Genomic DNA, 18,134 nt, shown 5'->3' on the forward strand with positions numbered 1-18,134 from the left:
TATATATATATATATTTAAATATTGTTTTTTTAGTGAATTGTTGGCCTTATGGAAAGTTAATTTGTTAATTTACCATACGTGTATACGTGTATATATACGTGTATATTTTTTTACGTGTATATATACGTGTATATTTTTTTTTTGTCTCATGAAGTATTCTAATTTGTTGAGACAGTGACTTGTTCAGTGTTTCTTAAATGTGAACTAAATCAGCACAATTAAAAGAACCAAATTAAAATACTTCAGTCTGTGTGCATTGAATTTATTTTATACACAAGTTTCACAGTTTGACTTTTCCATGACATTCTAATTTATTGAGATGCACCTGTAAAATGAGTTATTTTATGCATTTAAATGGTATAATTTTCTCAATTTTTTTTGTAGTATAAGTGCACTGTGCTCACATTTATTTGTGCATTTAATTATAAATAAAAAATACATATCTTATTGTGCCTTATACTGTGATATCGAATTGCAGGATATATTTAGTACATGTATTTGAAATACGTTTTTGTTTGCTTTGATAACGTGCAGTTTGCAGCATTAACCACCTTATTGGTAATTTCATAACTTAGCTGACGACAGAGCTAGGTATGCTCATAGTTTTTTTTTTTTGTTTTTTTTTTGTATGCTCATAGTTTCTTGAGCGATTTATTTATGATGACGTGATACAGAGCGTGCGACACATATTTGCGTACTAAAACGGCTAGACAGGAAAGTGTGTTTTACTGAATTATAGTATGAACGACATCTCATCATACCGCTGTTCACAGTTGTTCTACTGAAGCTCATTTGGCTGCTTTAGCTTTTCAGCGAAGCTGAAGTGCGCGTATGAAAATTAACCCGGTCGTTTATCATAAGATATTCGGTATGCGGTTCCGCATCTTAATAAATGCATTTCTTGTCAAGAAAAAAAGGTACAAAAACTGCAGTTTTGATTGGGGTGGCTATATATATATATATATATATATATATATATATATATATATATATATATATATATATATATATATATATATATATGTATGTATATATATATGTATATATATATGTATATATATATGTATATGTATATGTATATGTATATATATATGTATATATATATGTATATATATATGTATATATATATATGTATATATATATATATATATATATATATATATATATATATATATATATATATATATATATATGTATATGTATGTATATGTATGTATATGTATATATACATATGTACATATATATACATACATATACATACACATACATACACATACATACACATATATATATATATATATATATATATATATATATATATATATAGCCACCCCAATCAAAACTGCAGTTTTTGTACCTTTATATATATAGATATAGATATAGATATAGATATAACAATTACTGCACTGTAGAAATGTTAACCAGGGGGTACTATAGATTTGACGGAACATTTTCTGGACGGAACAGTAATGAGACGCACCGCTAACACTTCCTAACGTCTATGTTCCTAACACAGCTCGTCAATTCATTACTTTTAACGAACCAAATACGTTCTTGTAGTTTTGACATATGGCTTCAACCATGATTCCATACACTGTCAATATTAAACTGGCTGCACGAACATTGACCGGAACCCTTAATTTACAGAACAAGACAGCAGTAGATTGGTGAGTAGCTTTAGCTTCTGCACACAATGCTAACTGTCAACACAAATACACATTCTCTCAAAATGCTTAAGTGCTGTAACGAAGTATTATTTCTACATTCGTTAAATTTCACCACTGATTAGTAGAATCTGCTGACTTTAGCAATCGTTGTTGCATTATATATCAATGGTGACCATTCAAATATGGGGGGAAAACACTTTTCTTTTCTCCAACATTTGCAGGCCTGTAACTCAAGAAATTTTACATATATTATTTACAATACCTGTTAAGATTATTTATTTATTTTTTGGCTTTTTTTATCTTAATTTCCAAGGCTCTGTTTGGTCACATACCAGTGATACTGGAATCTCAAGATGGCTCCATGTGTAAAATGTTAAATACACATAATTGAAATGCATGTTGTTTCCCTTTATCAAGACAATTGCATGAAACAGTCCTGTCTGTGTGAAATAATAATTATTATTTCAATAATTTTATATCATAAATTGTGGTTCTTAATAAACTTTTCTTTTAGAATCTTCATTTTTAAGGCCCTATATTGTTCAGTCCATTTGAGATCAGAATCTCAATGCGGCTTCATGTCCAAATGGTTTTCAATGGTTGAAAGCCAATTGGGATTTTTTTTAATCTAGTTATGACTGTTGACACCACAAGTATGCAAATAATAACAATAACCCAGGGTTTAGGAATATATGGTGTGACATAACAGATTATGAATAACCAGGATTATTTGTTAACTCCTGATAAGATATGAGCAGTGCCAACTTACCCATGATTCCATTAACTCAGGGTTCAGAATTACTTGGGGTTCTATTTCAAGTGTGACAGACTTTAAATGTTTCAAAGTTTGAGGTATTATCAGTAATTCTGTCCTTAATTAGTGTTATTTCCCTTAGAAGTGGGTTCTACTTGATCTATTACTCTGCTTTACGTGTTATAACAATTATAATAAAAATCTAATACTTTACCCAGGTGAGGCAAATCTTGGCTTATCGATGTGAATATAATGTGTGAGGAGAGCAACCACACTTCCCTGTGAGGCATGGGATTTGTTTCAAATATACAATACAGCATGCAAATTAAAATACTATTTTCTATGTTGAACCATCATTAATTCATTTTAAATCCATTTAAATAATTTTCAATGTTTTTAAATTCCTTAAATAATAATAACTAATAAGGCCTTGAAAATTATGTTTCCAAAAGACAAGTTTGTTAACCAGAATGTAAAATCATTCTGAGATATCTTTAATACTTCTTGAGTTACAGACATGCACAATTAAATAATATATATGGCACTGAGAGCTATGCAGTTGTTTTGATAGAGGGAACCAAGATACATTTATCGTCTCAATGTTACTTGTTTTTCAGATATTCTTCTTTACAAGAAAATAAATAAATAATGTGTCACCTGTATGCAAAGTGACCAACATTTGTTTTTGACCGCTTAAATTGTGTGGGGCTACAATTGAACAATTTCCTGTAGCCGTATTTAAAGCTCTATATCTAGAGCCTTAAAGTTGAAGATAATTAAATAAATGTTTAAAAACAAAACACATAAGGGCATTAAAATGTCTTTAATTTGTTATTATATATTTTTTGAGTTACATGCTTGCAAACTTTGGAGAGAAAGAAATAAAATAAAAAGTGCTTTTTTCTTTTCATTTTGTAACGTTCACTATTGGGATGTACTGCAAAAAAGTTTGCTGAAGTCAACACATTTTACGAATAGGCCTACCAATCACAGTGTAAAAATAATTTCAGTAACTTTAGAATCTTTATCAACAAACATTATCCCAGAATACTGTGTCTTTCTTTGTCCATTATTGTATTTTTCTTAATTGCGTGTTGGATGTGCTGTCAGTTTTATTTAGTTTGACTGGAAAATTCGCTACGTTGAAGTGCTCTTGTTTTGCTGGTGTCTCAGAAGGCTTTGATTTCTGACTTTGCCCATAAGATATTTACTTGATGTATGTGCTCTCTATCGGCTTTGTACACAGGTGGATGGATTTTTCTTAATGGCTTGGATATATCAAGAGTTTAATTGTCCTCTAAGCATAACTGTGTTAAATATGAATTTTTAAAATTATCTTAAATTGGGTGTATCTCATTAAACCTGGCAAGTACATGTCTGTGTTGTATTTTAAATTAACATTAAGGAAATAATATTTTGCTTAATGAAAATTATGCAGTTTTTAGGACCTTTAAGTAGGGCTAGGCGATAAATGTTATTATATCAAAATCACATTTTTGCTCAATATTTTACAGCTTTAATCTTACAGCCGATCAAATTGTAGAAATATTTGCAACACAACAACAGCCAGTCAGTGTATGTCGCTAATAACTGTGGATTGTTTGCGTGTGGTGCATTTTTTTGTCTGATATATAAACAGTGTTACTATGTCCCAATTCGCCACCTTATACTGTGACCTGAAAGTATGTACTCTTTTTATGAAAAACAAAAAACAAAAACAGTTTTGAGTGTTTAGCAGAATAGTAGGAAAGCTGTGGGACATACAACTTCATCATAATGGTGTCTTTAATGGACTGCTTTCTGCTTCTTAGTTACGTGCATTCCTCATCATTTAAACTGCCCTGTCAGTCATCATAAATCCACATTTAGTTTAATTTTATTTCTTACCATATTGGAGAGAAATGAAGAGGCACATTAATCTGCCAGTCACGTGTCTTTTCTTCCAGAGAACTCTACTCATAATGAGTTTGCATAATGATGCATTTATAAGTTAATGACCAAACATATCTTAAATAAAGTTCACAGTGTTGTTGTAGAGGAAATAAAATGTACATAACATTAAAGGCCATCTTTCAATTTAACTGTATACCTTAATTTATACAGAATCTTGTATGAAAATGTTAATTTAAAAAGACATACATAATAATACATATGTTTTACAACACCCACGGGCAGAAATTAAGAAAAAAGGTTACCTATTCTAAGCTACGCTCCAAAAAAAATGCCTTTACCCAAAGAATGCGTCATATGACGTAACGACAGGCAAACATAGGCGCTGCCGTCCTAGTTCTCAGTGTGGGTTTAGGTCATGGGTGCCCAACCCTGTTCCTGGCTGTCCTGCAAAGTTTAGCTGTAATCCTAATCAAACACACCGTCCTGCCATTCATTTTTAAGTGAGCCTGAAGACCTTAATTAGTTGCTTCCGGTGTGTTTGATTAGGATTTGAGCTGAACTTTGCAGGACAGTCGATCGCCAGGAATAGTATTGAGCACCCCGGGTTTACGCAGTCTGAGAGGTGGTAACAGAAAAGAGAGTTTGTCGTTATCGTTATTATAGTAAGTTTTTGTAACAATGACTGTATTTACATGAACAGCATATTCCCGTCCTAACCGGAAAACACTAACTGCTTTCATGCACGCACTCCGCAGTACATGCAAGCTCATTTACATAATGTCCGTTGGAAATACTAAGAGGGGAGTAGTATAACAGCCGGCTAAGTTCGGAATTCCAGATGGCCGATTATGTTGTTCAGATATACGGCCCAAACACTTGACTTCTGAAGCAGTCACTGATTAAAAATCCGCTAGCAATTTCAAAAAAAAAAAAATCACGATAAACTATGTTGTGCAGAAATGCACAGCATTTCCATCCCTGTCCAGACTAGCTGACCGTCAAAGATGTAAGCTATAGCCTACAGCATTCATTTAAAATCTGTGATCTAAATTAAACATTTTAAGACACGTGTTGCTGGCATAGATGGTGACGATCTACATGGCTGCTTGAAATACAACAAAGTCGACAGCAATATTGCTAAATATGATTTATTAAAGATACTGCAATGTGTTAAACATGCCATAATTGGCTATAGCCTGTGGTCACTCCACCGATTCTCGTCGCACCACAACTCTATCTCTCTTAGCCTTCCCCTTAACTCTGCCTGACCCCTCTCTCGCCTAGGCGGCTCATGATTATACAGCAATGGCCCATCGTAAGAGTTGACACTAACCCCAACTGCAACCTCTTCACTGTCTGACTCCATTATGAAGAGATGAGATTTACCAGCCGTTGCGTCACTTCCGGTCACGGCGTTTTTGACAGCGGAAGTAATTTTACTGACAATTTCTTTTAAATAACTTTTTAATGCACATTTATGATTAATTTCTTCATGCAAATTGAGTTCCTACACTGTTTATCTACACGTTCATTCACAGGGATCTTCAACTTGAAAGATGGGCTTTAAATAAATATTTTGTCATAGGCTAGTTATTGATCATTAATCACCATAAATTAAAAGGTTGTTTACCCTGTGGACTCAACAACTTGCTTGTGAATAAACAAGTCATGATTAGCGTATTTTCTGGACTATAAGTTGCACTTTTTTTCATAGTTTGGCTGGTCCTGCAACTTATAGTCAGGTGCGACTTATTTATAAAAATTAATTTGACATGAACCAAGATAAATGAACTAAGAGAAAACATTACCGTCTACAGCCGCGAGAGGGCGCTCTATGCTGCTCAGTGCTCCTGTAGCCTACACTAAGCAGTAGGGCTTCACAATTTGTCGTTTAAGCATTAATATCGCGATGTACGAATCCACGATAGTGGATAGAGAGCGCGCGCGCGAGAGAGCGAGCGAGAGAGAGATCATGCGCGCGTGATAGAGAGAGAGAGCGAGAGAGACAGAGGGAAAAAATTTGATTAGATTTCATATTAGGGCTGCACGATATTGGGAAAAAATGACATTGCGATATTTTATTTTTCTGCGATATACATTGCGATTTTTTTTTTCTTACAAACAAAAATGGGGTGAGCACACTTACATTCTCATTTTAAATGATTTAAACATTAATATGCACGAGGGAGAGAGAGCAATACAGAGCTCGTGTTGTTTGAAAACGGCTCGCTCTCTCTCGGTCTCTCTCTCTCTCAATTCAATTCATATTGCTTTATTGGCATGACATATAAAGGTACATATTGCCAAAGCATTGTACATATCAGAATAGAAACAAACAAAACACAAATACATATATATTCATAAGAAAAAAAAAGAAAAAAAATTACATGCAAAATAAATCCATATACATTTCTATAAACATTGATGGTACTTCTAATGTACTCTCTCTCTCTCTGTCTCTCTCTCGCGCGCTCTCTCTCTCTAGCAGCAGCGCGCCAGCGCCGCGTCAGGCACGGTTCTGGTGTGTAAAGACACAGAAAACGCGAGGCTTCTGGGGCGCTTCAGACACGCGACGCTCACGCCACGCAGCCAGTGTGTCACCGGTCTCTGTCTCTCTTGCGCACGCTCTTTCTCTCTGTCTCTCTCACGCGCTCTCTCTTTCTCTCTCTCTCTGTCTCTCTCGCGCGCGCTCACTCTCTCTCTGTCTCTCTTGCACTCCCTCTCTCTCTGCCCTGTTAAACTTGCATGTGATTTTCAGTCCTGTCAATGATAAACTTTCACTCTATGATGGTTTAGCTGTGCAGTTAATCCGCGAATCACATTCGTCAAGGGCCGGGGAGCAGCTGGCCCATACAGTTAATGAATAACGGATCAACTACGACAGCCTAAATCGCACATCCTGCGATGTGACTCGTGGATTCATACATCGCGATATCGATGCTTAAACGACACATCATGCAGCCCTATTTCATATCGCAATATATATCGCAGAAAAATTAAATATCGCAATGCAATTTTTTCCCAATATCGTGCAGCCCTACTAAGCAGCATATAGCGCCCTCTCGCGGCTGTAGACGGTAATGTTTTGTGTAATGTAATGTTCTGGGTCTGTATACCATCAGAACATAATTCAAATGAAACAATCAAAATGAAATTGAAGTGCAGACTTTCAGCTTTAATTGGGGTTGAACAAAAATATAATGTGAAATGTAAATGGACAAATTAATATAATCATAAATAAAATATTTTGCAGGCAGTGACTCCCTGAAGTCTGGAACCCATGGACATCAGTAAAGACTGGATTTCCTCCTTTGTTATGCTGTTTCTTCGGCTGTTGTTTGTTAGTGGGTCTTTCTGCGTGTAGTTTTGTCTTTGGCAAGTAATATGCATTTGAAATCAGGAGATTGACGTTTCAATTTTATTCCTTTCAATTCCTAGGTTGCTTTTGAAGTATGTTTTGGGTCATTGTCCATCTATACTGTGAAGCACCCATATAATAAACCTCACCATTGTGGTCTTTTTTTTTTTTTTTTTTTTTTTTTTTCCCTAATGTTCATTCACTCCTTATGAATTGTTTTGTTTTTGAAGCCTAATGATGACCTGTTTCACTTGCATGGAGACCTCATTTGACCCCGTTATGTGGGTTCACAGTAACAGCTTCTAAATGCAAATGCCACACTTAGAATCAACTCCACACCTTTTACCTGCTTAATTGATGAGGAATAGCCCACACCTGCCCATATAACAGCTTTTGAGTCAACTGTCCAATTTTTTTTATGAAAGAGTTGTAGTAACCCTTCTTCCAATTTGGATGTGAAAACCCTCAAATTAAAGCTGAGAGTGTGCATTTTTATGTTTTACTAAACGGCTAAAATAAAAAATTGTGCTTCTATCCAAATATATATGGACCTAACGATACATGCTTTCCCTTCTCTGTTAATGGCAAATTAATGTCATGTCTTTTGTTTTTTGTTTTTACCATGAGGATTTGCTCATTGAATTTTGTTGTACAAACATTCAACGTTGACTATACATTATTAAATTAAATTCATTTCAACTCAATACAAATATTGTATGATATAGAAAAAAATATTAATATAATATTTTTTGCCATACTGCCCAGCCCTACCTTTAAGTTATTTGTGTTGTGGTTTTTAAGCACTCCAGCCTCATTCATAACTGTAATGTGGAGAACAAAACAAAAAACAAAACAAGTAAATAGGGCTTTTTTTATTTATTTATTTATTTATACATGATTGTAATTTCTTAGCATTTTTAGATTCTCTCGGATACTGTATTCTTCTTCCTTATACATTTCCTCTCTCTCTGCTTAGGGGATGGCAGGGACTGATTGCTCAAGGCTGTCACTCAAGTATCCTCATCATTGATCCAAAAACAGCTCAGGCCATTCAGGTCCTGGAGAGACACAAAGCAAGTGTCGTCAAGGTGGGTTTTTAAATGTTTGTTCAAACATGGTCACACAGTCACACAGCATTGTTCAGATGACCAAAACAGAAAGTAGAATAGTAAACATATGATTTTCTTGGTTAATTTGCTTTAATACCAAAAGAACATTTACCATCACAGAAGTTGATGTTATAATATCAAATTTCATGGCAAACAGAGCTCACCATTTATTGTGGATTCTTGTAAAGCATTATAAGTGCCATCAAGTTGGTTTTAGGGCTTCAACTGACGATTATTTTGGTTATTGAGTAATCGGTCAATTATTCTGACGGTTAATCGAATACATTTTAGTGAAAAAATTTTTTTTTATATTACTTACTACCTCCAAAAAGAAGTGTGAATTAATTCCCATCAGTTGAGGCTTTTCTTTATTGGAAATTCTAAAATGGAGTCAAAAGATTAGCACAAAATTTTATGAAAAGGCATAATTAATAAATATTTATAAACAAATGACAGGCCGCATTATGCCATTTAACACAAAGGCAGCGTAGTTCATGTAATGATAAAAGCCATTATAGGCAAATGTTATGAATGGCCAGGATAGGCAAAGTTAAATAATAATATTCATACTTATCTAATGGTCACACTAGGCGATATTGTGCAAAGGCAAATAAAGGCTGTAATGTAATAGTCTCCATAATCTGGTTCATTTGAGTAACAATAAGAGAACAGGAAATGACAGGAACCTCTTGCTACTAACTTTGCTTAAAGGTCCCATGACATGGATTATTTACCTTTTTCATGCTTTTTAAATGTTTCCTTAGGTGTACTTATATTGTTAGTATGATTTTTACATTTAAAATTTAGAAATAAAAAGCATTTTTATATCCTGATATTAGCCCTCTGGCTTGATTGCTCTGTTTGAAGGGAAGTGTCTGCTGTGAGTAAATGACAACTGTTGTGATTAGGTGACATCTTTGCATGCGTATTACATGTGGAACCCCTCTCAAATATATATATATATATATATATATATATATATATATATATATATATATATATATATATATATATATATATATATATATATAATTTTTTTTACTATTACAGGTGTCGAGATTAATGAATCGTGGAAGTGTTGAAGTGTTTCTAATTATTTTTTCGATCTTTTCACATCACATGAAAGGCTGCAGTGTTGAGCATTGAGTAAACAGTCTGTTTATTGCGGGAATGCAGTGATCTCGTCATTATTGCAACATGTTTTCTTCCACAAAATGCTTTCACCACAACTAACAGCAAACACATGAGTGTTTGAGCTTTTTTTTTTTACAGTAAGAGCGTTGTTGTGCAGCATAACAGCATCATTCATTGTAACAGCAGTTTAGGCAATTGTGCAGATATACTCGTGATGTGTGACAGCTCAGAAAAGTTCTTTGATCGCTCTCTGTAGTTAAATCACAATTTAAATAACAGATTTGTTTCATGCTACTAAGAGAAACAACATGAAGTTGATCGTATAGTCACTGGCTTGATTCACTGATGCATAAACGGTATTAAACAATTTAGAAAGAAAATCTGTGTGAACTTGAATAATTAGCTACACATCAGAAATCACTGATCACAGATCAGGCATTAATGAACACTGTTACTCTTTGTTTGTGGTGGTGCTGTCGAATCCATATCATAAAACTTTTGTAACGCCTGTGTTGACATTGCGACTGAATTATATGTAAATATTTGGGCGGGCAAAGCAGAGAAAGGAGAGGTAACATTTCTCCTTATAACGTCACAGAGAGGAGATTCAAGATCAGCCTGTTTGAGCTTCCATTTTCTCAAAGGCAGAGAAAGATAACAAAATCTCGATTTACACCGATTCAAACTTCTAGAAACTTGGGGACCATATACAGGCTAGGGGAACTCATATTAATGTTAAAAATGGGACCTTTAAGAGAATCTTTTGTCTTATGTAATCCTTTTTACCTAAACTTCTAAATACAGTGTACTTCACCTTAGTTTTTCATGTGATGCTATGCTAAAATCAGCATTTTTCAAACAGATTCTTAAATTTGTAATCCCACAATGCCTATATACTTTGAAATTTACTTTTAATAATCGAAGGTTGAAGGGTGAGTAGGATGTGACATAGTTGTACTCAGTTTTATAAAGTACTTATGGCATTATAGAGCAAATCTTTCACTGATTGTTTACAGTTTAATGGAATATGCTACCATAATTCAAGCAGAGCATCATGAGGTGTAGGTTAAGTGACATGGTGACCCATACTCAGAATTTGTGCTCTGCATTTAACCCATCCAAAGTGCACACACACAGAGTAGTGAACACACACCCGGAGCAGTGTGCAGCCATTTTTGCTGAGGCGCTGGGGAGCAGTTGGGGGTTCGATAACTTGCTCAAGGGCACCTAAGTCGTGGTATTGCCAGCCCGAGATTCGAACCCACAACCCTAGGGTTAGGAGTCAAACTCTCTAAACACTAGGCCACGACTTCCCCTACATAGGTTGTAAACAAGCCTGCATTTACCAGCAATATGGAGCCCTGCTCTCTGTTTTCTATCCCTGCAGTGCACTTTAATCCTTTGTACAATGTGAAGCAGGCATGTCAAAAACATACAAAAATACAGGTGAATAGTGGAAATCTGTAACACATGAAGAAACACAATTTACACTGATGTTCTGGTCTTTAGCACCCAGATTTAATTTATTTTCACAAGCAATCAAACATTTATTTCATTTTTACCTTTTTATCTGTTGATAAAATCTGAACATAATTTTACTCTTACTGTTTTAGTGATTGATTAATGGTTTCTTGGCTGTACTTGATTACTGTTGGTGCTTAACTAGTGTTTAAACTCTGGGTTAGGGAATTAATATCAGTAACCCAGTGTATTAAAACGTCACAGCATAACCTGTCCTGTATTATTTATGCTACTGACATGAATTATACCTCTTATTATGTGGCTTTTTAAGGAGTTATGTTTGATTACTTTTCTAAACAAAAACTGAAAATTATGAGGCCATGAATACTTAACGATATCTTAGGTGTGGTTTCTTTTTACTGGATCAACTGCTTAGGAACACGCTTGCAATTGCTCAGTACACGTCAGAAACTGCATCAGAATATAAAAGTGGAATATTTGTTTTGAATACTACTTTTTTTTGTTGTGTACTATTTTTACTGTATTAGGTAAAATGGTCCAGAGAAAACTATCACCACAGTCTCAGCTCACCCTACTCTCTTCGCCTGGCATCTGCAGATGCAGCAGGGAAGATTATTGTGTGGGATGTGGTGAGTGGTATGGCACACTGTGAGATCCAGGAACACACCAAACCTATTCAGGGTAAGAACCGCATGTACTAAGCTTTTGTTAAAATAAACTCTGGATTGTTTATGTTAATGTGCTAGATTACCAAGAAAGAAAAAAAAAAGTGATACATGGAATATTATATATAATTTTATTTGATTGGTAAATATTTATGTAGACCATTTAATATTTTGATGTTTTTTTATTTTTAATTATTCACATTTTCATGGTGATTTTTTATTAAATAGTCATTAGTGGGAAATACAGTAATTATTGTTAAAATATATTTTATATAAATTAGTAATATGCTAAAGGCAGCGCAGCATAAACTGCCTTAGTGTATAAATACTTAACCGTTAAATATGACAACATTTTCATTGATATTGATATTCATATATATATATATATACTAATACCTTGCATCAGATATGGACTGGCTGTGGGCTCAGGATGCTTCTCGTGATCTTCTTCTGGCTGTCCACCCTCCCAACTATATTGTTCTGTGGAACGGAGACACTGGCACCAAGCTGTGGAAGAAGAGCTATGCTGAGAACATCCTGTCTTTTTCCTTTGACCCGTTTGAGCCCTCCAATCTGGCATGTGTGTATTCTATCATATTATATTCATAAAAGTAATTAGGGATGCACAGATACAGTTTTTGAAGTGACAATTGAATTGCGAACAGATCTGGATCTTGAGTTTGGTCTTTCTCTTTAAGTAGTTTAGATCAATTAACACAGCTGAGATACATTGTTTGATAATTAATAAATAAATTGAACAAAAAAAAAAAATTACTTTTTAACATTATATGACTATGTCTAACTGTATTGTACTAAACCTTTCAACTTTGCTTATGTACTGGTTGCTGTATCCTTGCTCAGTACAAAATGGTATTGTGTATCACTAATACAAGTTATTATTTAATGGTGCATGATGTATGGTGTATTATAGTTTAATGAAGTAAATACCAATTTGCTAAACTGTTTTTCTATTTTTTGCTGTTTATTCTTTCTGTGTCGTAGTGCTGACCAGTGAGGGAATAGTGTTCATCACAGATTTCTCACACTCTAAACCACCGGGTAGTGGAGGTAAAAAGGTTTATATCGCCAGTCCTCATTCCAGCCCTGCCCATAGCAAACCTGCTGCAGCTCAACCCACCGGTGCCAAAAAAGCCCTCAATAAGGTCAAAGTGCTCATCACCAATGAGAAACCTACGTAAGTTTACCACACGCCAGAAGCACCATAGGACTTAGGTATTTTAAGCAGTACATGCAGAATGTTTTAATGAGAATTTGAAATAATTTGCAAGGTGTTTCCAGTATTTAATGCAGATTTGAGGAGTAATTTTTCAGTTCTGAAAAACTTAATAATCTATTAAAAAAGGTAAAAGGTCCAGGAAAATCCTGTTCTCCTGAGGGGTAAAAATTTTTTTTATTTTCCTATAACCAAGATTGAACAGTTTACCAATGAAGAGTTTACCAATTTAGTACCGGTTCTGTTCTGTCTTGAATGACACTGCTTGATTTCATTTTGACACTACAGCAGTTAGCTATGGTGTATATATATATACGTGTGTGTGTGTGTGTGTGTGTCTGCGGTCCAGCTCACCCCTAAACCATCTATATATATATATATATATATATATATATATATATATATATATATATATATATATATATATATATATATATATATATACACACACATACATACATACAGGTGCTGGTCATATAATTAAAATATCATCAAAAAGTTGATTTATTTCACTGATTCCATTCAAAAAGTGAAACTTGTATATTATATGCATTCATTACACACAGACTGATATATTTCAAATGTTTGTTTCTTTTAATTTTGATGATTTTAACTGACAACTAAAGAAAATCCTAAATGCAGTATCTCAGAAAATAAATTGTGAAAAGGTTCATTATTGAAGCCACCTGGTGCCATACTCTAATCAGCTAATTAATTCAAAACACCTGCAAAGACCTTTACAAATGGTCTCTCAGTCTAGTTCTGTAGGCTACACAATCATGGGGAAGACTGCTGACTTGACAGTTGTCGGAAAGACAACCATTTACACTTTGCACAAGGAGGGCAAGACACAAAAGGACTTTGCAAAAGAGGCTGGCTGTTCACAGAGCTCTGTGTCCAAGCACATTAATAGAGAGGCAAAGGGAAGGAAAAGATGTGGTAGAAAAAAAGTTTAAAAGCAATAGGAAAAACCGCACCCTGGAGAGAATTATGAAAGAAAAAACAATAAAAAATTTGGGGCAGATTCACAGAGCGGACTGCAGATTCAAGAGCGGACTGCAGCTGGAGTCAGTGCTTCAAGAACCACTACACACAGACGTATGCAAGACATGGGTTTCAGCTCTCGCATTCCTTGTGTCAAGACACTCTTGAACAACAGACAGCGTCAGGAGCGTCTCGACTGGACTGCTGCTGAGTGGTCCAAAGTTATGTTCCCTGATGAAAGTAAATTTTGCATTTCCTTTGGAAATCAGCGTCCCAGAGTCTGGAGGAAGAGAGGAGAGGCACACAATCCACGTTGCTTGAGGTCCAGTGTAAAGTTTCCACAGTCAGTGATTGTTTGGGGTGCCATGTCATCTGTGTTGGTCCACTGTGTTTTCTGAGGTACAAGATTAACACAGCTGTATACCAGGAAGTTTTAGAGCACTTCGTGCTTCCTGCTGCAGACCAACTTTATGGAGATGCAGATTTAATTTTCCAACAGGACTTGACACCTGCACTCAGTGCCAAAGCTACCAGTACCTGTTTTAAGGACCATGGTATCCCTGTTCTTAATTGGCTAGAAACTCGCCTGACCTTATCCCCATAGACAATCTATGGGGTATTGTGAAGATGAAGATGCAATATGCCAGACCCAACAATGCAGAAGAGCTGAAGGCTACTATCAGAGCAACCTGGGCTCTCATAACACCTGAGCAGTGCCACAGACTGATCGACTCCATGCCACGCCGCATTGCTGCAGTAATTCAGGCAAAAGGAGCCCCTACTAAGTATTGAGTGCTGTACATGCTCATACTTTTCATGTTCATACTTTTCAGTTGGCCAAAATTTCAAAAAATCCTTTCTTGGTATTGGTCTTAAGTAATATTCACATTTTCTGAGATATAGAAGTTGTGATTTTCCTTAGTTGTCAGTTATAATCATCAAAATAAATAAAATAAATAAACATGAAATTATGAATAGTAGTATTATTGAAATATATCAGTCTGTGTGTAATACATGAAAAATGAAAAAGTTTTTCTTTTTGAATGGAATTCGTGAAATAAATAAACTTTTTGATGATAATCTAATTATATGACGATCACCTGTGTATATATATAATTTATTTTTTGCAGATGTAAACATTTTTACAAATCTAACCAAAGGCTCTATGGACCCTTCCACCAAAATGCAACTATCACCGCAAAAAACGGAGAACAGGCCTCTGGTTCCATATCAACCAAAGGCACACTATCTGATAACACTAGGTTTATTACTCCAAGGAATGCGGCAAAGCAACTCTTAACTCAAGTCTCTCAAAAACAGACACATAATGCCCATAAAAATGGACTCTAATAAGTTCATAAGAAAACCTCTCTTTGAATGAACAGACATATCCTTTAGGTCATTGTGTATATTACTGCTTATATTGTCTGTTGAATTTGACTGTTTTATGCATGCTTATGATAGAACCATTTATGTTTATGTAATCTTACCTATATGTAATCTTACCATGTTTAGTATCTATGAATTTGTCTTCTGATGAACTAAATGGGTGTATACTATATGTTGGTACATCAGCAATATATTAGTATTCTAAGAATCTTGAAGATTCTTCTCTTGAACCCCCACTCAAGTTCCATTTCATTGTAAAACTCTTCTTCAGAATTTCAGCCTTTCTCATTGGACAAGCCCACCCCCAGAGGCTTGAAACTTCTCAGACCTTAAAGGCCTCACATCAGTGACACATCAGTTCTTTTATATTCAGGAATTTCAGGAGAAGATGCTGAGCTAAGAGCCTTAAAAACCACCCTAAGCTTGCGCCAGGCCTAGTTTTATTAATTGATTCATTAAGTATCATTTACATAGGTGTGTTTGAACTAAGAAACTGATGTTTCCTACAGGCCGTAGATCTGCTGAATATCAAATGGTAGCTTCATGTTTTTATTTCTCTTCTCTTTGCTGCTTAAGCTTTAACCCTTTTTTCTAAGCCCACTGTATGCATGTGTGTTGATGTGTATGTTAGACTAGATTAAGTGTTTATGTAGTTAATACTGTCTAACTTGTATCACACTTGAGGTTGTTCATTGTTTGCTCACAACTGAAGTCCCTAATCATGCAGATTTTCAGAGTAGTATTGTACAGTAAGAAAGTTATTTTCCTTAACCAGGAAATTAACATTCTTAGAATTGACAGACATTTGACACTGTAGGTCAAGTAAATACTTAGCGAATCTAAATATTTATAATTAATCATAACTAGTTATGATCGATTATTCATATTTCCTTGCTGATTCGTTGCACAAAAGTATTATTATACTTAGCTGATTCGCTACACATAAGTATTATTATACTAAAGAGACACTGTATTAAATATGTGCATTCATTTATTGAGACTTATCTTTTACCAATTTTACATTTCAGTTACTGTGGTCGTGATGAACAATTTTTAGTGCTTTCTACTCCAGTCTTGTGATCTAACCAGATATCCGGTTGAAACATAGACGATTTAGAAATGGCATGACACTCCAACAAGACAAATTTCTTTTATTAGGGCTGTGTATTGCCAAGAATCTGGCGATACGGTATGTGTCACGATTCAGAGGTTGCGATACGAAATGTTGCGATACATTGTGATACTGTCAGCAAGGCGATATATTGGGATATTTCTTATTTTAGGAATAGGATATATTTTTAGGAAAGCTCTCATTAAGAACACAATTCAGTTCAGTGCTATACAAGTTTTTGTATTTGTATTTGAATAGCACTTTTTACAATACAAATCGTAGCAAAGCAACTCTACAGAAAATAAATTTTCGCTTGGCAGAAATGTACAAAAAAATCAATTAAAGACATAATCAAACCGACAGTGAACACTATTAACAGCAGTTATATAACTCGATGCAATCAAAATTTGGTTCCGGTTTACCTAAGTAATGCAGCCAAAAAAATCCTTTAACGGATTTGGATATTAAAAGCATATTAGTATGTTGTGTGTAAACCAGGTTAAAGAGATGGTTCTTTAATCTAGATTTAAACTGCAAGAGTGTCTGCCTCCCGAACAATGTTAGGTAGGTTATTCCAGAGCTTAGGCGCCAAATAGGAAAAGGATCTGCTTCCCACAGTTGATTTTGATATTCTAGGTATTATCAAATTGCCTGAGTTTTGAGAATGTAGTGGACGTAGAGGATTATAATGTAAAAGGAGCTCACTCAAATACTGAGGTGCTAAACCATTCACGGCTTTATAAGTAATAAGCAGTATTTTAAAATCTATACGATGTTTGATAGGGAGCCAGTGCAGTGTTGACAGGACCGGGCTTATATGGTCATTCTTCCTGGTTCTAGTAAGAACTCAGTACATCCGTCTAGTTACAAATTGTAATCTAAAAAATTATTTGTACCGTTTTTGGTCCAATGATTAATATCTTGTTCTTATCCAAATTTAATACGAGAAAATTATTGGTTTTTCAATCTTTTACATTTGTAACACACTCTATTAGTTTAGATAATTTAGAAGTTTAATCTGGTCTCGTTGAGATTATATAGCTGAGTATCATCAGCATAACAGTGAAAACTAATCCTGTATTTTTAATAATATTACCAAGGGGCAACAAGTATATTGAAAATGGAAGGGGACCTAGGATGGATCCTTGTGGCACTCCATATTTTACTGTTGATAAATGAGATGACTCCCCATTTAAATAAACAAAATGGTAGCGATCAGACAGGTAGGATCTAAACCATCTTAAACCCTGCCCTTGAATATTTTTATAGTTTTGTAATATATCTTTGAGTATTTCATGATCTATGGTGTCAATAGCAGCACTAAGATCAAGTAAAACTAGCAATGAGACGCAA

General features: G+C 34.7%; 1 protein-coding gene across 2 annotated transcripts in view; it reads left to right on the forward strand.

Annotated features, from left to right (window-relative positions):
* The first annotated feature begins 1,463 nt into the window (after positions 1–1,463).
* wdr11 (WD repeat domain 11) overlaps positions 1,464–18,134 on the forward strand; it is a 136,706-nt gene continuing 120,035 nt past the window's right edge. For both annotated transcript variants that reach the window (XM_026279099.1, XM_026279100.1), the window contains exons 1-5: positions 1,464–1,668; positions 8,650–8,761; positions 11,926–12,079; positions 12,470–12,643; positions 13,066–13,258. In XM_026279099.1, the coding sequence (XP_026134884.1) occupies positions 1,571–1,668; positions 8,650–8,761; positions 11,926–12,079; positions 12,470–12,643; positions 13,066–13,258 (731 nt within the window). In that variant the 5' untranslated portion in view covers positions 1,464–1,570. The remainder of the gene's footprint in view (positions 1,669–8,649; positions 8,762–11,925; positions 12,080–12,469; positions 12,644–13,065; positions 13,259–18,134) is intronic.

This window comes from Carassius auratus, chromosome 13, assembly GCF_003368295.1.
Source record: "Carassius auratus strain Wakin chromosome 13, ASM336829v1, whole genome shotgun sequence".
Classification (NCBI taxonomy): domain Eukaryota; kingdom Metazoa; phylum Chordata; class Actinopteri; order Cypriniformes; family Cyprinidae; genus Carassius; species Carassius auratus.